Source organism: Callorhinus ursinus, unplaced genomic scaffold (assembly GCF_003265705.2).
Source record: "Callorhinus ursinus isolate GAN/ISIS: 27379988/994484 unplaced genomic scaffold, GSC_fseal_2.0 scaffold39, whole genome shotgun sequence".
Classification (NCBI taxonomy): domain Eukaryota; kingdom Metazoa; phylum Chordata; class Mammalia; order Carnivora; family Otariidae; genus Callorhinus; species Callorhinus ursinus.
This window is the reverse complement of record NW_027397101.1, coordinates 20,730,807-20,753,918: the sequence shown is the minus strand read 5'-3', so window position 1 is coordinate 20,753,918 and position 23,112 is coordinate 20,730,807. Positions and strand designations below refer to the sequence as shown.

Below are 23,112 nucleotides of genomic sequence, written 5' to 3'. Positions count from 1 at the left end.
TTAAAGGATATAGATGATGGGCACCTGGGTGGCTTAGTCCGTTAAGCTTCTGACTCTTGGTTTCAGCTCAGGTCACGATCTCAGGGTCGTGAGATCGAGCCCTGTGTTGGGCTCCACGTTGGGTATGGAGTCTGCTTATGATTCTCTCTCTCATCTCCGCCCCCACCCCCACTAGCACGTGCGCGCTCTCTCCCTCCCTCAAAATAAATAAATAGAGAATGTAGACAGAGTGCCTGATGTGGTAAGACGTATGGAAGCACAGGTTGTTGCGGCTGAGATCGACATGACCATCGCCATCACCATTCACTCTTCATGTCCGAGCACATGTATTCTGGATGTTGGGATGAACGGTTCTGACAAGGGTAAAGGACTGAGAAATGTAGAGCTTTCAAGGAATAACACATCAATCAGGCACATGGGGAGGGACAGCGGTCTGCTGTGTGAGTGAGCTGCAGAGCCTTTACGTTAGTGGTAGCGCTGGGGACAGAAGAGGCGCAGAGACAGACCGCATGGCACATAGGGTTGGCAAGCAGCTCAGTTCTACTCTTGACTCAGAAATCTCTGAGTAAGTACAAGTACATATTTTCCTAACTGCTTTAACACTATGAACCAGATACTGAAATCTTAGAACACTTAAAAAAAAAGCCAGGATCCTGCTATTGCAAAAAAAAAAAAAAAGTATATAAATAGAGAATAAAGGAATGAAATTTGGAAAAAAAAGTGAGCTTACAAGCAAATACGTGAAGTGAAAGGCAGCTGTGCAAAGAACATCAGCTCCAAATTCCTAGGAGGAGATGCTGAGGACTTTTACTTACCCTGAAATGCAGATTTTGTTTTTTTTCCTGCCTAGGAATTTCTTAGATTAGGATCATCCAATCTACCACAAAGGGACAGTGGGGGCCGTTACTTATTAGACAAGTATATAAGTTTTCCATAATTTTATTCTCACTGTCATGTGATTAGACTGATATTTTTATCGCTTTTGAAAGAGGAAGCAAAAGCTCAGAGAAGTAACTTGCTCAGCTAGTGCGCAGTAGAATCAGGAATGGGGAGTGACTTTTGACCTTTAAAAAAACTGACCATGTGCAGACACCCGCTGGGACCTAATAGTAAGGCATGTGGTTTGGCTTCATTTTTGGTGGGGGGTAATTTGTGCCAAGGTTTGTAGTTACTCAGGGAAATGGACAATCACTAACAAGAATATTCTGGATTTTAAATAACTGGAAGGCATGTGGTTTGGCCTCATTTTTGGTGGAGGGTAATTTATGCCAAAGTTTGTAGTTACTCAGGGAAATGGGTAATCACTAACAAGAATATTCTAGATTTTAAATAGCTTGAAGCTGGAGGGGGAAAAAAAAAAGAATGCTGTGAGAAGACCTCCTCTGTGAGCAAGAATTTTTTTTTCCAAAACCAAAAATTATCGTAGCCCAGAGACTTGCAAGAGAGAGTTTTGTTTTGCACAGATATTTTGGGGAAGAGATTTGAGGTTCATGAAGAGTTTCATATCACCATTTGGCTAGGGCAACTTTTTATAACCTTAGCTGTTTTTAATGTAATTGCCAACTCAAAGTTATTTGATGCTGGAAGCTTCACGATTGCTCCAGGTGGAAGTATAGAAAATATTCTTGGAATGGGAGAGGCCACCTGACCACACATTCTTAACCCTGTCCTAATACTTTCTGCCAAACGCTTCAACTTCTTTCTCTGCAGCAACTCATGAAACCTTGAATTTGCTAATACGTGTAGTTTTATTTGCTAGCTGGGTAATTCATTTCGAACTATCAACCTCTGTATGAAATGACTCTGACTTGATTTCCTCTTTACCTGGGAGGGGGATCAAACTCTGGTCAGCCACCACCTGCTTTTGTCACTAGAGTTTTACTGGAGCACCACCATGCCCAGAGAAAGTAAATGCTTTCTATGATCGCCTTTGAGCTACAATGGTGGAAATGAATGGTGGACATGGCCTGCAATGCATAAAATATTTATTATTTGGCCCTTTAAAAGAAAAGTTTGCTGACCCGGACAAAGAACATGGAAGAATTTTCCCTTCTGGTTTGTTTCGGTGCCTCACTTATGTAACAATGTTAACCCCTTTTTTCAGAACTCTGCCTTTTCCTAGGATCACTTTTCTAAGAAGAATAAATGAACCACGGAGGGGATCTTTGGAGAACCCCTAAACTCTCAGGGAATAGTCGGTGCCTCACTTGTGCCACCTGCTTGTCACTGTCTTGTGTCCTCTGATGCTACTGTGACCTTTATATTGACCTTCAATACTTTTTTTCCCCTCGAGGCCTACACATTTACTGGGATGGCCCCTGTTCCTCCGACTTGCTGTTCTTCCAGTTTTCAACTGGGAAAAACATTGGTCATCTCCACTGCCATTAGTTCTACAAAGGAAATAAGCCAAACCAAACTGAAACCGGTTTCTTCTCTCCCTATCTGCCTTGCTTCCAGTTTTTATGCAAACTTGGAAACTGTATTTCATGTGCTTATGACTTTTACATATAGTGTTATTCACAGCTGTGGTTCTGATCTTGACCCTGGAGGCATTTCCCATTTGATTCTCTCTTCCATTCTGAGAAATTTCCATCTGTAAATACTCTGTGTTGCCCAGGCCAAAGCCTTCCAAATACTCCTTAATTCATCTCCTATTCAACACCACTTTGGAAAGTTGTCCAAAACTGGGAAGTATAAGCATGGAGAGCATACAGAGTTCTCTCTTCTACCAGACCAGAAACAATAGCAACAGAGAAAATGTCAGAAGAATATAAGCATCCTCTCCTATTGCCTGGATTTAGGCTAATTCTCCATCACACTATGTTTTCTTACCTACCCTTCTATCTCGACTCTTTCAACAACTGCCTAGGTTGTTCCTAGGTTGTTCCTCAAAATGAGAATAAAGCTCCTTATTTGGTGATGTCCTGGAAGGTGGCGTGACATAATGACCTCATATCTATATGCCAGTAATTATAGATACTGATGTACAAGTATCCATTGTGTGCCAGGCACTTTACAGATATTACCTGTTTTTCACACTGTTGCTCTTCTGCAGAGCAGGTGTAATTATTTTTAACTTAACTAATGAGCAAACCAAGGTTCAGAGGGATTAAAGTAGGCTCACTTCATAGGAAATGGCAGAACGGGAATTCCAGCCCAAGTTGCTCTGACTCTAGCCCTATTGTCCTTCTACCACCCTGGGCTGTCCTCTATGTTAACTGATGCACCATCGGATTGCTTTTCCTAACCAAGGGCGTAGTCAGACATGACCAGCACAAATCAGGCAGACCTAGAACAGAAGGAAAATAGGGACAGGCTTAGGGGCTAAAAGGCAGAAATTCCTTGGCATTAGCCCTTTCCCTAGGGCTCCACATAGATAGAACTATTACCTGCCACTTTTCACCCCTAAGAAGGAATCAGTATTTTCTTCAAAGCATCTAGTTTCATATGATTCTTCACGTTCACCTGCATTCCTTTGAAAAATCCCTTAACCTTCAGGAAAGTCTTGTTTAAATGCTTTAAGCCTTTTATTAGCTGAGCTAATGCATATTATGTCGGCTGGCAGCCCAGTCTTGGGCCAAAGTGTTGAACAGCAAGCCGGGACTTCTCTGTCAGTGCGGGGCTATCAGCAGGATTTAGGTTTTCTCAGGGAAACGATCCCTCTTCAGCCAGCTTTTCTTCCCGATTTGGTAGTCTGACTTCCAGTGCCAATTTTAGAGAATCTGGATTTTCTTTTCTGTAAGAAAGTCAGCAGTGTCCTTACAGGTATTGTTTCTGGATTTGGGTTCAGACGTAGGAATACGGAATGTACATCTGTCCATATTACATGAGCCTCCTGATATTAGATGTGGGGAAGTGTTACCTGTGAGACTCTCTGGCCAGCGTTACACTGTAAACAAAGGTAAACTGGAGTTAGCTTCTGCCTGAATCTCAGCTCAGTGTGGTGAAGTATAGGAGGGCCCAGTAAGTGTTCAGTATTTATGAAGAGTAACTGAAAAGCAAGGAACAGTTTAGCTTCACCTTGCTTGTGGTCTAGGTCTCTAGATGCACACGTGGACAGGCCATCAACGCTGTAAACACACACAGAGATGCAAATATATATGTCACCATTACAGTATTTACTGAGTAGCTATTATGTGCCTAGTCCTATGCATGTTTATAGCTGGAAATGTCCATGTAAAGGTAGAGTGATAGGAAATAGAAGAAAGGCTTTCCCTAACACACATGAGCCAAATAAAAATGGAGGTCTCACAGATTGCAAGCCAGCTGGCTAGAAGATGGAATGTTAATTTATGCTAGATCTAAATGACCCCAGTGGCTTCTTTTTGAAACAATGGCCAGATCCATAGATTCAACTAAGGTTAAAATCAGCACAAAGAAATAGTTCCTGGAGCCAGACTTCCTTGGGTTCAAATCCCAGCTCCTCTACGTATTAAGTGTGAGACTTTGGGCAAGTTAATCTAACATCCCTGTGCCTCAATTTCAATGTCTGGAAAATTGGGACAGTAACCTCAAAACATTATTGTAAGAATAAACGAACACCTGTAAAACACTGAGAACAGCACCTAACTCAAAGCGATGGTCAGTACATGTTAACAATAATGATGATGATGATGATATCTTCAGTGGTCTGGATGTGATAGGAGGTAGGATGCTACAAGGTGTTTATTCTTGCTACTTATTCATTCTCCAGTAGGGTTTTTCAAACTGTAGTTGTGTGCCACAGGACCTCAGGGTTTCCTGACACTTCTGTAATGGAGAACATGTGGGCAGGGCAGAAATGTTTCATTGGGACCAGGTACCACTCTGGAACTCTGCCATAATTGCATATTAAATACTGTTCAGATTATGCACAACCATGTAAACTACAGTCTCCGGTAATTAGGAAACTTCCTTGCTAATCACTAGTGTTCATTCTTTTATTCATTCATCCATTAGTTTATCATCCATTGAGTGTCTATTGTATTCCTGGAATTGTGGAGAAATTGACATATATTCTTAAACATCTGCCCTTGAGGAAGATTAATATAATTTAGAAGGTAATGCAGAAAAACAAATAGCTAATTCTAACATGTAGTGGGAGGGTGGGCTGAGATAGAGTACAACGTATAGGGTACTATGTGGGTTGTGGAGGGGGTCATCTTGAGTTCAAATTCCAGCTCTACTATGCCAGCTCAGCCGAACCTTGGAGATACGCTTCTGGGAAGGAAGGATAGGATTAGGCAAATCTAACGCCCCAAGCAAACTGTGTACTGCTGAAAGGCATAGCTCAGGGGGGTGAGGTGGGGGGGTATGGTAAGAGATCAAGCGGGGGAGAGAGACAAATGTCAGATGATAAAAGGTGTTGCAAATCATGCGAAGGCACTTGGAACTTATCCTCAAGTGACGGCAAGCCATTAAAAGAATTTTAAGGAGGGGGGGGGGGGGGGGGCGCCTGGGTGGCTCAGTCGGTTAAGCGTCTGCCTTCGGCTCAGGTCATGATCCTGGAGTCCCGGGATCGAGTCCTGCGTCGGGCTCCCTGCTCACCAGGGAGTCTGCTTCTCCCTCGGACCTTCCTCCTTCTCATGCTCTCTCTCTACCATTCTCTCTCTCTCTCAATAAATAAATAAAAATCTTTAAAAAAAAGATGTTTTAAAAGAATTTTAAGCATGGGAATAGCACGACAAGTTTGCTAGAAACATACTCTGGCGGTAGCATGTCAAATGATCTAGAGCAGGAGTCAAAATTTTTTTTCTATAACAGGACATATAGTAAATATTTTAGTCTTTAGAGGGCCACCTAGAGTATCTGTTGTATATTCTATTTCTTGTTTTCAATAACCCTTTAAAAATGTAAAAGCTGTTCTTTTAATAATCCTTCAAATAACCTGGGTTCAAATCCCAGCTCTGCCACTTACCGAGTATGAGATCTTGAGCAAGTTGACTCAACAGTTCTCCCAATAACCAACCCTTTAAAAAATGTAAAAGCTACTGGGTGTAATTTGCCAACCCCTGGTCTAGAGAAGGCAAGTACAGAGTTACGGGGCTGTTGAAATCATCTAGAGTAGACAAAGGTAAACCAAAGTAGAGGCAGTGAGAACAGAGAAAGGTGGAGGAATGAAAGCAGCTGAGGAGCAAGAACAGTCTAGAAATATTTTGGCTTGGGCAAGTAGATAGATGGAAGTACTCCTTCCTGAGTGGGGATTGAAGAGTTTAATTTTTGATATACAGTGTTGACCTCTTTGTGACGCATCTGGTAGGGATGTCCAGTAGGCAGCTGTGCATAGGAGTCAGAAGAGAGACTAGGGCTGGTGTTGGACACATGACAATCGTTAGCATCCAGGGGAAGTCTGGAACCTTGCGGGTCATTTGTGTATATAAAGTAAGACTCTCAAGAGGGTAGACAAGAGGTAGGTAGGGGAATAGAAACTCACAAAGACTGAGAAAGAATACCAGACATGTAGGAAGCAAACCAAGTGTGTGTGGTTTCTAAAGAAGCCAGCATGTGTTTTTAGGAAGATGTGCTTAGCTTGTACAGAATCCTGCTCAGAGCTCAGATTAGATAAGAAATATTTTCAGAGACCACTTCCTTCTTTTTGAACAAACAACTTTTTGGGTGGGGGGAAGAAGTTCTTTCCGAGAAGTGTATGTTGCATGCAGCCTTATAATATGAGGTAGATAGGAAACCATCAAAATCCTAGAGGAGAACACAGGCAGTAACCTCTTTGACATGGGTTATAGCAACTTCTTACTAGATAGGTCTCCTGAGGCAAGAGAAACAAAAGCAAAAATAAACTATTGGGACTTCATCAAAATAAAAAGCTTTTGCACAGTGAAGGAAACAATCAATAGAACCAAAAGGCAACCTACGGAATGGGAGAAGATATTTGCAAGTGACATATCAAATAAAGGATTAATATTCAAAATACATAAAGAACTTATAAAACTCAATACCCAAAGGCTCAGTCAGTTAAGCATCTGATTTCAGCTCGGGTCATGATCTCGGGGTCAGGATCTCAGCCCTGAGTGGGGCTCTGTGCTCAGTGCAGGGTCTGCTTGTCCCTCTGCCCCTTCCCCCACTCATGCTCTCTGTCTCTCTCAAATAAATAAAATCTTAAAAAAAAAACACCCCAAAACCAAATAATCCAATTAAAAAACAGAAGACATGAATAGACATTTTTCAAAGCGGACAAATGGATGGCTAATAGACACATGAAAAGATACTCAACATCACTCATCTTAGGGAAATACTAATCAAAACCAAAATGAGATATCATCTCATACCAGTCAGAATGGCTAAAATTAACAATACGGGAAACAACAGGTGTTGGCAAGGATGCAGAGAAAGGGGAACCTTCTTACATTGTTGATGGGAATGCTAATTGGTGCAGCCACTCTGGAAAACAGTATGGAGGTTCCTCAAGAAGTTAAAAATAGAACTACCCTGAGATCCAGCAACTAGGTATTTACCCAAAGGATACCAAAATACTGATTCGAAGGGATACATACACCCTGATACAGCACTATCAATAATAGCCCAGTTATGGAAAGAGCCTAAACGTCCATCGACTGATGAATGGATAAAGAAGATGTGGTATGTATATATAATGGAATATTACTCAGCTGTAAAAAAGAATGAAATCTTGCCATTGTGGATGGAGCTAGGGAATATTATGCTAAATGAAATGAGTCAGAGAAAGACAATACCGTATGATTTCTCTCATATGTAGACTATAAGAAACAAAACAAATGAACATGGGAAAAAAAGAGAGGCAAGCAAAAAATAGACTCAACTATAGAGAACAAACTTATGGTTGCTGTAAGGCAGGTGGGTTAGGTAGGTGATGGGGATTAAAGGAGGGCACTTGTGATGAGCACTGGGTGATGTATGTACGTGATGAATCAATCACTCATTTTACACCTGAAACTAATATTACACTGTATGTTAACTAACTGGACTTTGAATAAAAATTTGGAGAAAAAAATAAAGAAGGCACCATATACTTAACTCTTTGAACTACAAAAAAAAAGAAAAAGAAAAAGAAAAAGAATATGAGGTAGACAGACAGAAGCCAAATCCATAATAAACTGAGAGGGAATACTAGGTGGGACTTAAAAAAATTCATAATTAGCAACCCTGGAGGGCACCTAAAATAGCCTGCTATATGTGGAATATTTCCAGGGTATAGGCTGGCTACTCTAGGGCTATCATATTAATGTTTTCACACCATTCAGGTACCACTAGTGCACGAGACCCATGAGATGAGACTTTAATACTTCTTTCCTGATGGACCTTGCAATATGGTGAAACCAGTCAATTACAGGTGCACAGAGCTAAGGGTTTAGCGGTGAAAGCAAAGAGAGAAGGAGGCAGAGGTCTCTTGTTTTCTAAATCAAGTGGCATCACAGCCTGTGAAAATCAGTTTCTAACCCACCCCCACGACTGTGCTGGGAAGTCCAGTTCTTTGTTCTCAGGCTGAACCAGGTGGTCACACTTGGTTATTTTAACCAGTGTGGTTAAACTAGCCAGTCCAGAATGTTCCCCGAATACTGACAGATTTGGAGTCTGTTAACTTCCACCGTGTCTGCTCCCTTCACACACAGGCACTTTGTGGTTGGCTTCAACTCCAAGGCCCGGTATGAACTCCATCTAACCCATGTGCAAGTGTGTGGGTTGATGGGAAACTGTGAGGGAAGGGGGGGGGGGGGCAGGGAAGGTGCCTGGAATTCCTAAGTGTCACTTCAGTGCGGAGTTGTGTCTCCTGCCACCAGATCTTTTAACAGAACTAATAGCAAGGGCATCATTCTACTCTGAGGTCCACCTTCCTCCCCTTTGCTCTCTCAACGTGTTTCTTAACGGAGATCCTCGGACCTCCAGCCTCAGAGTCACCTGTGGTGCTTGTAAAGTGTGAATTACGGGGCTCTGCTACACAGAGAGTTTCTGGGGTAGGAGAGGATGTGGGAATCTTCATTTCTAATAAGTTCCTGGTAATCATTGTGCACACTGAGCTTGGGAACTCCTCCTCGACTCACTTTTAAATGCTTAGAAGTTTTAAGAGAAGTATTCTTTCCACTGGAGTTGAAAACAAACTCAGGGCCCAAGTTATTTTATTCCACGCCAGCCCTTCAGTGTTTCCTAGCTTCTGGAGAGCAGTGACTTTTATTTATCATCTCATGGTCTGGTGCCATGTATCTGGTGCCTCTGTATCTAAAGCCAAGCACATATTTGTGGAGTTGAAGGGATGACTGCAAAGGACACCTTACTAGATCACCTCCTCCCCTGCTTCCACTCATGTTCCTCTATGATCCACTGGCCACAAAGTAGCCAGTGTGAGTCCATAAAAATGGAAATCAGATCATTTTACTCTCCTAATATCCTCCAAAATCTCCCTGTGATACGCAGATTAAAAGCTAGATTCCTTCTCTTGTCTCTGATTAACCTCATGCCTCATGCCACATACCCTCTACCTTTTGCCAACCACAGTCCAACCAAATGAACTTCCTTTGGGGTTCGTTCAACACACCAAACTCATTTCACTTTGGGGGTTTTACACTGCTTTTCCCTTGTGCAGGGGCGCTCTTCCTCCTGATGTCAATTGCTGGACACTGGTCATCATTCACATCTTGGCTTATAGGTCACCTCCTCAGAATATCCATCTAGAGTGGTCATCAAATCACTCCCTATCACCCCTGTTTCAGTGTTTTGTTCAACACTTATCACCACCTGATACTTGTGCACTTTTCTGTGTTTATTGTCTCCATTCATTCATTCATTCATTTGTATCTGTTTGGTGCCAGACACTATTTCAGCACTGGGGATATAGCAGTAAATAAAGTCTCTGCCCTTATGGACAGGCAATCAACAAATATCTATCAGATGGTGGTAAAATTCTGTGAATAAAATAGCAGAGTTAAAGGGATAAAGAGGACTGCTCTTGGGGCGCCTGGGGGGCTCAGTCGTTAAGCGTCTGCCTTCAGCTCAGATCATGATCCCGGGGTCCTGGGATTAAGCCCCACATCGGGCTCCCTGCTCAGCGGGAAGCCTGCTTCTCCCTCTCCCACTCCCCCTGCTTGTGTTCCCTCTCTCGCTGTGTCTCTGTCAAATAAATAAATAAAATCTTTAAAAAAAAAAAAAAAAGGACTGCTCTTTTAGATAGTGACCAAGGAAAGCCTTTCTGATGCAGAAATTTGAGCAGAAATCTAAATGTATCTAAACTGCAAGGAAACGCAGACTTCTTTTTCATTTACAATATTCCCAGTGACTAGTGGTGTGTGTGTGTGTGGGGGGGCATATAATAGATAGGCTAATAAATTCTTACGGGATGAATAAATATCCATACTGATCTTTTAGCACTTCTACACTGCACTTACTTCTCTGGCTTCCAAACGAGACTTTGGGTTTCACTGACAGGGAATGAACCTTCCTTTCCTCCCCCACCTCCGTATCTAACGCAGGATCTGGCTCCGAGGATGCATGGGAATGTTTGTGAAATAAAGGAGAAGCAGCGATTATGATGAACCAGTCTGTCCTAATACATTAAAGAAACGTCCCGTAAACTATTGCTTGAGAAGTTGGCATGTGCTTCTAAGAATCATGTGAATTCAACTAGTAAATTATGTGTATGAGGAGATACAGTAGTAACTGACTTGATAGTGATTCTTTCATATAAACAATTTCTTTCAGATAAAACTTTGGCATATTTAAAAGCCAAAGATGTAGTAGACCTTTCCTTAGTTACTTTCTTCCTCTCTTGACCTATCTTTCTGGCACAGGCTACAAAGGGTATACTTGAATACACTGCAACGTCCTACAGACCAATAGCCAGCTGAATCTTGCAGATCCTTTCAGAAAGATGGATTTGGTACTAAGCAAAAACAGACTAACTGAACTATAACACTGGGCATTTCAGCACGTCTCTGTGTGAAAATAGATGAGCATTTCTGAACTGCTACCGGACACAGGAATGATGACAAGCAATGAAACCCAACACAGAGAGGTCACCAACAGCCCATAGCAAAGCAGTCCCAATGGCAGCTCTGTGAAGATATATTCACTTTCTTTTCTCAAACAGGACTTGGAAAACCCTATTGAAAATGAAGCTCCAGTCATATTTCTTTTTGGCCAGCTAAGTTAAATGGAGAAATTATGCTGTCGGAGATCAGTACCCAAAAGCTCTTACTTTTCCTTACTGTGTGCCATTGACTTGCATCGGAAAGCTGTGTCAAGGCTAGATCTAGAAAAATCTCGAGAGTGGCAAAAACTGTAAAGCTGTTTGCCCGTGCCCTTCATGTGCTCTTTCCCTCTTAATGCTACTCCTCACCCACACTCCCACCAATGTCCTGGTGACTGAAGAGCCAGGATTGGCCCTCTGCTGTCCTAGTCTAGCACCTTTAGTATCTTTATCACCTGGCTGCCATGTGTCTTTTTCTAGCAAGATTCCATGGAACCCTCTTTATCTTAAAGACATTAGGGCTAGACTCTCAGTACCCAAGGAGGTAAAAATTAAAAGGTGAAAGTAGTATCTCCTAAGTGGTATTTCAAGAACTCTTGGTATCCCTGAGATGACAAAGGCAAAAAATTGTTCATTGATCAAAGAACTACTTGGAAAATAATGCATCCTATATTGTTCACTTGGAAAGCCACAACACATGTTGGAATGCTTAAAGGAGTTTAAAAAAATGGAAAAACCAAAATAATTTTCAATTGGGGGATAGTTAAATATGCTTAGGAACAGTAATCAGCCATTAAAAATGGCGATGCAGATCTCTACATATTATAATGAAATGTCTCCTGGACATGTTGTTGAGTAGAAACCACGTGAAATTTCTAAACGTGAGTAATATACCATTAAAAAACCAAATCATATGTGTGCATATGTTTTATATATAATACAATAAAATATATAAAAATTCCAAAGGGATGTATACCAAATTATTAAGAGAGACAGACTCTGGGGAATAGATGTGGGAGGATGAGGGAGACTTGCATTTGTACTTTATAGATTTAGGTATTATTTGCATTGTTTTATAGTCCCTTTATTGCTTTTATAATAAAAATGAGAAAAAATATCAAGCACTATATTAAAGAAAGTAGAAGTAAAATCCAGCAGTAAATACATATGTTCAGCTTTAAGTGAACATGTCCCAAACTCATGCGCTCAGTGAACCCCGTTTTGTGGAGCACTCAGAAACAGCTCATGCAACAGGGTTTGAAGTGGCTGGGCTCAAGGCTCTCCCCACTCCCCACCAGCATACGGGTTTTTATCTTCTGAGGCCTTTTGTAAAGGAGTGAAGGAGGTAGACGGGACCTCCGAGATGAACTGGTACAACTTCCCCTACCCCCTCTGCTTTTATGATGAAGGGACTAAGGCCATACAGAGTGAAGGGCCCTGACAAGATCGGCCTGAAGCCCTCAGTCCTCATCTGACTCCTTCTGCATCCTGTCTTTAGTCACCAGGTGACCCAGATGGGCTGTGACCCTTGGACTTCATACAAAATATCTCCAGCACTCAAGGAAGTGGTCAGGACCTCTGAGTAAGCCATGGGCTCAAATGTTCTCCCTGAAGTTCCAGGCACAGCAGAGTCCTGGTGACCCCTTTCCCCCTTCCCAACAACCTGCCTTAGCAAGGGTCTTGAGGCAAGTTGGCATCCCTAGGGAAGTACAGATGCATGGAAGCATGAACTTAACTCATTCACCCAAAACAGCATGGGTTTGAGTTGGGCAGAACTCGGCTTGAATCTGCCCACTTGATTCTGCCTTTTGCTAGCTAGCTAACATCATCAAGCTCCTAAACTACTTTGGGCCACAGTTTTCTCATCTCTGAAATAGGGCTAACAGCTCCCATGTTGCACCCTGTTGTGGTCATTAACCAAGATGATGGCTACAAAAAAGTTGCTAGCATGGAGCACTAGGTCTACAGTTAGTCAAGAAATGTTAATTCCCATCTTTTCCTGTGCATAGCCAACTGTGACTCCCTCAATCCCAGGAGTGCAATCCCGGGCACGAGGCAAAGGAAATATGAATAAATGGTCCCTACACTTGAGAAGCTGACTGACTGGTGGGGAAGATGACATGATTTGGTCACAGTAGGTATGAAAGGTGCACTAACAGAGTTCCAGTGCACACCCCACCCAAGCACAAGGGCACCACTCTTAGCCTGCACCCAACATTCTGGGGGGCCCTCTGGGGCTACCTCTCATTGACTCAGTGACCTCAAGGGGATTTAGTCCAACTTTAGCTTGACCCCAAAATGTGTTGTAAAGATTTCTAGAAAGACCTGCAGGAATCATAGCAATTATGCTGATCAAGGAAAGTACGAGCTAGGGAGGACCAAGGAGCACACAAGAGGAGAGGTTCTCAAGGCGTGCGCTCAAAATGCCTGGCACATGAATCCTGCATTCAAAACTTGCCGCCAGTGCTTCTGTGTGGGTCCCACATCTGTGTCTCAGCCTTCTCATCGTTGATGTGCTAACAGTCATAGTATTTACCCCCGAAGGTTATTTTTGAAGATTAAATAAGACAATGCCTTTAAAGCAGTGATCACAGTGTCTGGCATATAGTAAGAGGACACAGGAAAAACACTTAGTATTGTTGTTATTAAAGTTATTTGGTCTATAAGTATTAAGGCTGAGTGGCAATATTATTGATATTTCAAAAGGCACAAAAGATGCGGGCAGGCTGGACAAAGTCACATTTGTTCACCAAGTCTCAGGAGAGTCGACAGAACTGTGTTCTCTTTGGGCTCAAATAAACTTGATATTGAATCCTTGGTCTGGCTCTTACTAAAGTGTGATCTTCTTGGGTGAGCTGCTAAACCTTGATTTTCTATGTGAACCTGGAGGATAAGGTCAATCTTGGGGACTGACTGTTAGAATAACAAGTGCAGTTACATATAAATAAACCCGGCAAACTGCCTGGCACAATACACCCTGGGCTGCTTTCTTTCCTTACCCAGAACTAGCAAGCTAGGGACGAGGATTGCCGAATAATAGTATTTAGGATTCTAGTCAATGAAAAGAGCACTCTACGTGGATTCCGAGCAGATAAAAATTTAAAACGAGGACCCTGGACTGGAGGACCTTAAAGAGCCCTCTGTCACCCAGAGTATAGGATTCTTCCATTGACTGCCCATCCTATTTCTGTCACCTACCTTGGCTCTGTGACCTAGTGAATAAGATCTTTAGCAAGTTCCTAGGCTTTGTTTCCTCTTCCGCAAAGTGTGGATAAAAACTGTACCCACCTCTCAGGGCTACTGTTAGAATTTGGTGAAATAAACCCAGAAAGACCATATTTGCCTGGCAGATGGTCACTCCTCGATCAAGGCTAGCTATCATTGTTGTTGTCAGGGCCACCATACTGATGGATGGTGAGAAAGAGAGTGGATGGCAGGAATTATGGCACAGTTCTTGGCACACAGTGTTCAAAAATATTATCATTATAACTTCTACCACCGCTATTGATTTTACATTACGGATGGCTGTGGCCCAAGGAAGCAAGTAATACATGCTGTCATCCTGGTAACGACACATCAAAACAGAGACACCAGGAGATATTAGGATAATTAATCACAGGTCTGCCTGGGAATAAAAGCTTTCTGGAACAAACAGCATTTTTGGGCCCAGACAGAGGATGGGCTCACCCACAGGGAGCAGCAGGGCAGGTGCTGCCTGCCCTCTTTCCCCAGCCCTGGGGGACCACACACATGCGGACAATATCCTGATGTATAAGCTTTTCAGTGGTCCAGCTCACAGAGTGGTAATGTGATAATGCCTTGGTCTGGAATGATCGCTTTCTGCCAAAAGTTCAAAGCTATCTGGAGAGTATCTCATTAATCTTTGGGACCCTATGGGGATTGGGGTGGATAGGCATTGTTGCTATTACCTTATAAAGAGGACAGCATACGTTTAGAGAAATTAAATACCTTGTCTCTACTCCAGCAGTCCTATTGGTACCAAAAGAGGACTTGAAACCCAGGATGCCATCCCGGAGGCCCAGGGCTCCAAGCCCTACCCTTGGAACCACCTCGAAGGAAGAGGGAATCAAGCGCCCCGGGCCAGACGTGGCCCCTTAGCCCCCCGCCCTTCCCAGACCCGGGAGCAGCAAGGCTCACCTGTCACTGAACTGCACCTCTTCTCCGTTCCTGGCCCAGCTGATGGTCGGCCTTGGGTTGCCTATGGCCTCACAGTGCAGAAGCACACTCAGCGTCCCACTGGCCAGGGCCACAGTCTGCCCGAGGTGGGTGACCACCTCGGAGGCGGAGAGCTGCTGGGCAGCTGAGATCTTCCGCAAGATGGTGGGCTTGCGGTGGGGCCGGCGAGAGCCACCCCCCGCCTCCCCGGCGGCCGAGGTCCGGAGCGAGCTGCTGAAGCCAGACACGTGCTTATGAGAAGGGATGGCCACGGGGGGTCCCCGCCGCTCAGACGGCTTGAGCAGCATGTCCTGGTGCTCCAGGTGGCTGCGGAAGATCTCCTGGGCCAGCTGGGCCACCAGGTGCTTGCTGTAGACGTCTCGAAGCTCCTCGGGCTGCTGGGAGAGGTTCCGGAGGATGTCGTCCAGGCGCCTCTGCTCAGTCACCATGGTGAAAGGCAGGTGCCAGAGGGCCTGCTCGGCGTTCTGCTCCTCCTCGGAGGACGTGTTCCTCTCCGTGGAGTCCTGCACCTCCCACGAGGCGAGGAGCTCCCCGGGCCAGCCCCCCTGCTCCAGCAGCCGGGAGACAAGGTCATCGTAGCGGCTGCCCGGGTCAGCGGCGGGGCCCCGCTTCTCAGCCTTGCTGCCGTTAGAGAAGATGCCGTTCTGGTGTTTGTGCGGCTGCAGGGCCTCCTTCGGGCTGGCCTTCCTCACCGCGAGGGCCTCCTCCTCGCTCCTCAGGCTCAGGGGCCGGGCCACCAGCTTCCGGTTGCCTCCAATGAGCTTAATGACAAACTGCTCCCGGGCGGGTCCCGCGGAGCAGGTGTAGATGCCCGCGTCGGAGGGCTTGAGGCGGTGGATCTTCAGGTAGCCAAAAGGGGCCACGGTGACGTGCGCCGAGCTGATGAGGTGTTGGCCGTCCTTCTCCCAGGTGATCAGGGGCTTGCGGAAGCGCCGCGTGGGGCAGCGCAGCACCACTGCCGTCTTGGGGAGCAGGTAGGCGAACCCCCCCACGACGAAGTGCAGCTTCCTCTGCCGCCGGGTCTGGATGTAGATCTTCCTGGCGGCCTCGATGTGAGGGCTGTGCTTGGTGGATGGCCGCCCGGGCCCTGGAAGGAAGGGAGTGCAAGGGAAGCCAGACAGGTGGAGAAAGAGAAGGGACGGCAGAGGAAAAGGAGAGTGAACACAGGGACAAGAGAGAGGGAACGGAGAGGGCGAAGAGAGAGAGGAGGGACATGAAAGGGAAGAGGGAATGCAAACGGCTTGAGTTTATTTCGGCCAAAGCTTTCATTTACCCTCTCAGGCTTTCCCGGGAGGAAGTGGCTACCAGCTGTGGACCATCAAGCCGCTGCAAAGCAAGGCTCCAACTAATGCCCTGCACTGGGGTAGCTTGCTATCGCCCTGCTGGGGCTTTCTACCCCTAGAAGCTGAGGTGCAGGTTCTAGATGGGGGGGGGGGCAGGATGCCAGGGGAAAGGCAGTTCCTCTCATTAGAAGGATTAAAAAAAAGAAAAAGAAAAAGAAAGCAAGCATCATAAAAAGAGGCAGAGGACAAAGGGAAGGAGAATCTCTCCCTTTCCACCTTTCCCCTTTGGGTTCTGCAGAGCACCAGGGCCCAAGTGTACTGGGGGAGGAGAGCCCAGAGCTGTTATACCTCTAGGGATTAATATTAAACAGAACAAATCTGTTTGGAGCATTTTAAAACCCCAGACTGGACAACATTAGACTTCATTAGTAATATGCTGACTCCAGCTTCCAGATCTCTCTATGCCAGAGAGTGAACTTTGCTCTACCCCCTGCAAACTGTTTTTCCAGCAGAGAAGAGAATTCCGCTTGGCCACGTGTAATTAAGATTCCTTTGCCATCTCCAGCTGAGCTCACCAGCCCGCTGCCCTCCTCGGGCTTTCCTGCCTGATGATCTCCCACCGGTCTTGGGTTTAGGGAAGGCTACTGCGTGGCCGCAGCTGCTTCTGGGTGGGTCCGGTCTCCCCATCCCCAGAGCTCCGACATACTCACGTGCACAGGTTGCCAGCATGCAGGGCCTGATGGATGAGGAGAAGGGCAGGGGAGGGCACAGGGAGGAATTGACGATAGCCGAGACCCCGGTTTTCAGCACCTTCCGGCAAATGGCACTTCGAGTCTGCGTGCCTTCTCCACAGCTTGTGGAACACTGGTGAGGAGAAAAGGCCCAGGTGCATGTAAATGCAGGGAACTAGAGGCTACTGGGTTTTTTTTGTATGGACTCTCAAACTCACCAGAATGTGAGAAAAGTTGCTTGGAAAAGCAACGGTCACTAACAGAGAGAGAGAGAGAGAAAACTATTCGTTATGTAACACGGTGGGAAGACACGTCCATATTGTAACCACATTCTAAGATTTTTCTACTCGAAAGTTTCCTGTAGACAGTCTACCTGTTTTTTACTTATATGGCCTGGGCTTTAGAGTTACAGAGTCATAGAGTCCATTCCAATCCCAGCTTAGTATTTTACCAGTTGGCAACTCAGAGTCTATTTCCACTGCTTACACTTAGTTTGCAAGGTTGGGAATTAAGTGAGATAATATATTTGAAACTTCACACACAGCAATGACACTTGGTGTGAATTTTTCCCTCCTTCCTTCACAAATATAATACTTTAATGTCAAGCATCAGATAATTATCATACATCTACTTTATCTGAGGCAGGGTGCTAGATACTATGGAAAAATATTTGTGCAAGGTGGTTTGTAACCTCAAGGAGCTGTCATCTCATAATGAGTGGGGGAAATCCAAATGCATTGTTAAACTGAAATACCATATGAGGGAGACAGAAATCAAAACCACAATGAGATACCACTTTTTATCCCCTGGAATATGGCCCTAATAAAAAAAGACAGCAACAAATGTTATTATAAATGTAGATGTGAAAAATTAGAACCTTCCTATATCGCTGGTGGCAACATAAAATGGCATAGCCCTCTTGGTGACAGCTTGATGGTTTCTTACAAAGATAAACATAAATTTGCCTTATAACCCAGCAATTTCACTTGTAGGTATCTACCTGAGAGAAGTGCAAACATCCATCCACACAAAGACTTATATGCAAATGTTCAACAGAGACAAAAAAGTGGAAACAACTCAAATGTCCACTGACTGGATGGATAAACAAAAATATGGTCTATATACAACAGAATATTATTCTACCATAAAAGTAATGTTCTTTTTGGATAGGTGGTAAACAGATAAACTTCGAAAACATAATGCAAAGTTGAGTTTTATAGTATGTAAATTATACCTCAATAAAGCTGTTCAAAGAATTAGATAGTAATATAAGAATTTAGTAGAAATATAAAACTACAAGGCAAGTGGAGTATTATAAGATTAATGCTAATGATGGTTGAATGCTGATGGTACGCTAGTGATTTCCTGGCCTAGGTTTTGAAGATGGGTAGAGTCTGAATGGGTGGAGAAACCGGGGATAAGCATGGGAGGCAGGGGAATATCCAGAAGGAAGGTCAAAGAGTTCAGTGCAAAAATCCAAGTCAGGCCTGGGGGGCAGAGCTAAATCAGTTTGACTGAACAGCGGGAACAAGTCGAGAATGTCAGGAGCTCAAGAGGTAGTTTGGGGCCAGACGTTGGAGACTTTTAATTTTCAGACAGGAGGCTTGGAATTGGTCCACAAGGCAATGAGGAGCCATTGGAGGGAGGAGTGAAATGATGAAAGAGGTGTTTTGAGAGGGTTAATCTGGCAACAGTGTCCGGGAGGGAAGGGAGTAGGGAGACGTATGGCAGGCGGGGATGTCAGTTAAGGAGGCTGCCACAGTAGTCCAGGCTCGAGATGATAAAGACCTGAACTGAGGTCATGGCAGTGTGCCACGTTAACTTGAAAAATGACACTAAGACCAAAAAATATTATCTTATATTTTCAAGTTTTATATGCTAACCCACTGAAACGAACTATTCTATGCAAGCTCTGATATACGCCACCCTGAAAGACATTTTGGATGCAAAAAATGGAGGTAAGTAACCCATTGCTTTTGTTTCCTGATAATCATGGATTCCAGATCCCCACCCAACCCTTGTTTTATTGTAAATGACAGCACCAAGTCCCGGGATCAGGTGGGATGGAGGCAAAGAGCCTGGAAAACTTAAAAGCATGGTCCGTTTAGGGCTGCCAAGCAGAAAAATAGACTGTGTGTCTGAAGATTGGTTTATGGTTTTGGTCAAGTCTAGTTCTTTCTGGAGGCTTAATTTCCATATCTCTAAAATAACACTAAGCAGGAGTAGGGATTTTTAAACCCTGTTCGATGTTGAGAAAGTGATTCAGGGGCTTTTCAGGTGATCTGGAGATCCAGCCTATGGAGATCTGGGACCCTAACCCATTCTTCAACCAAAACAGCTCTGATTTTATCTATTTCAGATTCTTGGCTTCATGTAACATTTCATTTGAAAAAAAGGGTTCTGTGGCTTTAATTTTTCAAAGAACAACCAGGCTATAGGATCTTCTAAGTTCCTTCTAGCTTTAAAACTGACTACTCTGACCTTCATTTCTTTTATATTTTTTAGGGGAAATGACTTTCATAAAAATATTATTTAAAAATACATAATAGCCAACTCTTTCAAAAGATGGAAGGAGTTCTTTTAAAGAAGTAAGAACTTTTAAGGGGTCTTATTCTCAGAATAGAATCTGAAAGTAATTTTATTTGAAGTGTCTAAAATTTTGGCTTAATTCTGTCTCTGAGGGATTCTGTGCAGTAACCGTAAGATTGAGCCCAGATAGTTGAGGATGAAAAACACCCATAGATCATTCAGGTCTTCCTTTCTCCAAGGGGAGTCTTGGGGGCGGGGGATGTGGAATGTGTGTTTCATCTCAGTCAGAGGGCCAAGGAAAGGGCTGTTGGGATGACAGGGCCGACTAGAGCCTCCACGAACACCCTCCAGAGCTCATTTGTATGGCACCAGCTTGAGTTGAATCCTAGTGAAAAGGTGATTACTTCCTACCATTCCCAGGCTCTCCCCAATGTTTGGAATTTCCATTCATTAACCGAGATAACCCAGAACCTAAGAACATTCCATGGATAAGGGCTAAGTTGTCCTATTTCCCAAAGTGTAATTTCCTCTTCCTGGGAAGACTGGTAAAGCCTGCGGGAAGCCTAGGCCATGACCCTGAGTCCAGCCAGTCAAGGTAAGCACTTTCTTTTATTTCCTCTCCTCCTGACAATGAGCAGGGGTGGAAGAGCATCATAACAATAAGAGGGCTAACTTTTACTAGGCACAGAGTAGTTTATATGCATCGTTTAACTGAAGCCTCTCAAGAACCACATTGAGTGGACATTATTATCTCCAGTATTCAGATACAAAAACTGAAGCCTAGAAAGTTTAAGTAATGAGCCCAAGGTTATAGAGCCAGTGGGTGGCAGAGTCAGGATTAGAACCTAAGTTTGCCTATCTGTGAGTCTAACTACTTTTGTAATTTTTTTTTTTTTTTTTTTTTTTTTAGAGAGAGAGTGTGTGTGCAAGCAATGGGGGAGGGGCAGAGGGAGAAAGAGAATCTTAAGCAAATTCCATGCCCAGTGCAGAGCTCAATGCGGGGCTCCATCTCACAACCCTGAGGTCATGATCTGAGTCAAAATCAAAATCAGATGCTTAACCAACTGAGCCACCCAGGCGCCCCTGTGAGTCTAACTCCTAAGCACACATGACACTGTTCTAAAGGTCTGTGATACTTAATGGGCCCCAGAGGACCTCAGTTCAGCAGTCTCCTTTTCTTAGTGCCTAATCACAAGGGTCCCTGCTTCAAATCTACAGGCCTAAAAGGATTTTTTCTGATTTCTCTGTGTCCCATGTGCTCAGAGGCCACAAACTCCAGGAACACGGGAGGACCATTATAATACACAAGCCCCTTCCTCAGCATCTCACTCATGGCAACCATCACTGATAGACTTAGTGGAAGGACACCTTTTACAATATGGCCCTGGGAGGAAGTCTTCATCCAGAGCCACTCACTTGGCAACTACATTAGTGCACTCTCCTGCACTGTTAGTTTTGTTATGATTTTTCCCACATAATACCATACCCCAAATCAACATTCCATGGAAAAACTGGCACTAACATGTTCATGTGCGCACGTGCGCACGCGCATGCGCACACACACTGATTTTACATGCTTTAATCTTTTATCCTGCTGAAAGAAAATTGTTTCCAAAGTTTGAGAAAAATAATCATACCTACTTCTCTTCTGAGACACTTGGGGTGAGACACCACCAGAAGGCAATTTTCTTGCCAAATTATCAAACCTATGATGATGTAGGTTAACTCACCCCTGCAATGCCTTAGTAGACACCATGTGAGGGAACTCTACATGAGTTGATAAGGGGCAAGAATTCTAAGAACTGAGGTTGAAAGAGGTGGCATCTTAATTTGCAGGGGCAGCTTTTCCCTCTGTGGAAGCAAGTGTCCCTGGGCTGGGTTTCAACCCATAGCAGCCTCATCCTGTTGTGTATATACAACATACACATATACTCACAACCATACCAAGAAGGCAATGGGTTCAGCAAGGTCCGTTCTAATGGTTCAGTGCAAGAGAGGGCAGGGTCTTGAATCTGTTTCTGACACAAAGATTTTTACTCCAAGCCTGGCGATTCTGTTCTTGGCTAAATCTGCTTAGGAGGCAATACTTTTGGGGGGACTTCTTTATGGGAGACACACATGCCTATGAAGCTGGGGGAGTTGTAGGCAATTCACAGCAGGAGTATAGGGGCTGAAAACCAGTGAAAGCTGGGTGTAAATGACTTAATTTATGCTAGTGCTCGAGTAGAATTATTTAGAAAAGTAGGTTAGTTGGGGGTATATCCCTAACTTATGAGGCAAGTCAGGAATGGTGGATGCTGATGTAATCATCCCCCCAAATGCAAGCAACAGGGGAAATCAAGTTCTCTTGCTGGGAAGTTGTTAGCGTCTTGGAGCCAGGAAACTGACAGTAAAGAGGCAGGATTTCCCTGGCCTTCTTTTCTTAATAAATCATGTTCCTTACTGTCCAGTAACTTGGAAGGGAATAACCAGAGAGGCTTTGCCCTTCCTGAGTAGAGACTAAAAACATCTGGGAGGAGGAGGTGCCGGGAGGTTGGGAAGGTGGCTGTGGGGATAAAGGTAGAACAACAGGGTCTTCTGAGAAGAATTCGGGGCCAGACAAAGCCTGATTTTGTTTCATGAGGAGCCCTGTTTACAATTCCATGCTTCTGATTGTTGAGTAAGGGCTGGCTGCTTACCTCAGGTCCCTGCAGCCTAGTTAACAGCAAGTCACGCATTGTGGTATAACCGGTTACAAAAATACTGTTCCATGACACTAGGAGGATTATTTCGTTCTGTTCTCATCTTCTGTTTGTGTAAGTTTGGGGTGCCTTCTTTTCTTCCTTAGGTCTCTTTCAGGATCTCCTTCTGAGGAACATACATACCTCCGTCCAGTCAGAGAGGAGCCACTCACTGGGACAGTCATCCTTCTTGCAGGCTTGCTGGGAGGCCAGTTTCGAGGCTGAACAGAAGGTCTCAGGAAGCTCCAGGAAGCTGCCGTCAGCCATGCGCTGTTTGCAAAGAACTTCACGCTTCTGGATGCCCCCTCCGCAGGTCCGGGAACACTGGCGAAGGAAGAGAAAGTCATTTTAACCTAGGACAGTGGTATGTTTGCCTGTCAATCCTTATCTTAGTCTTGGCTGAGTAAAGAGTGGAAAAAACAGAAGGAGAAGAAAAACCAAGAACCGGCCCCAAGGATTTTGCTCTCTTTCCCTGAAATGAATTTTGCAGCAAGATTTACACCCTCCAATCTTAATTTCAAGCATTTAACTAGAGCATCCAGGAATTTCAAGGGCCTTTAAATCATAGAAAGTTGTTCCTCAACTATGATTTGCAGCCCCCCAAGACAACTGGTTTAAAAGGTTAGTATAATAGGGTGTTAAACATATTTACGACCCAGTGAAAGTAATCTGTGCAGCTTCCAGAAGGAACAGGAGAGGGCTCCTGCCATCAGTGTAAATCT

At 44.3% G+C, this 23,112-nt stretch overlaps 1 protein-coding gene across 1 annotated transcript in view; it reads right to left on the bottom strand.

The window, feature by feature from the left end:
* The window catches only part of ADAMTSL1 (ADAMTS like 1), a 407,202-nt gene that overhangs the window by 125,197 nt on the left and 258,893 nt on the right, over window positions 1-23,112 (bottom strand). Inside the window, exons 17-19 of the mRNA XM_073880850.1 lie at window positions 22,535-22,714; window positions 17,121-17,274; window positions 15,089-16,214 (exon numbers count right to left, since the gene is read on the bottom strand). Coding sequence (XP_073736951.1) covers window positions 15,089-16,214; window positions 17,121-17,274; window positions 22,535-22,714 — 1,460 coding nt within the window. The remainder of the gene's footprint in view (window positions 1-15,088; window positions 16,215-17,120; window positions 17,275-22,534; window positions 22,715-23,112) is intronic.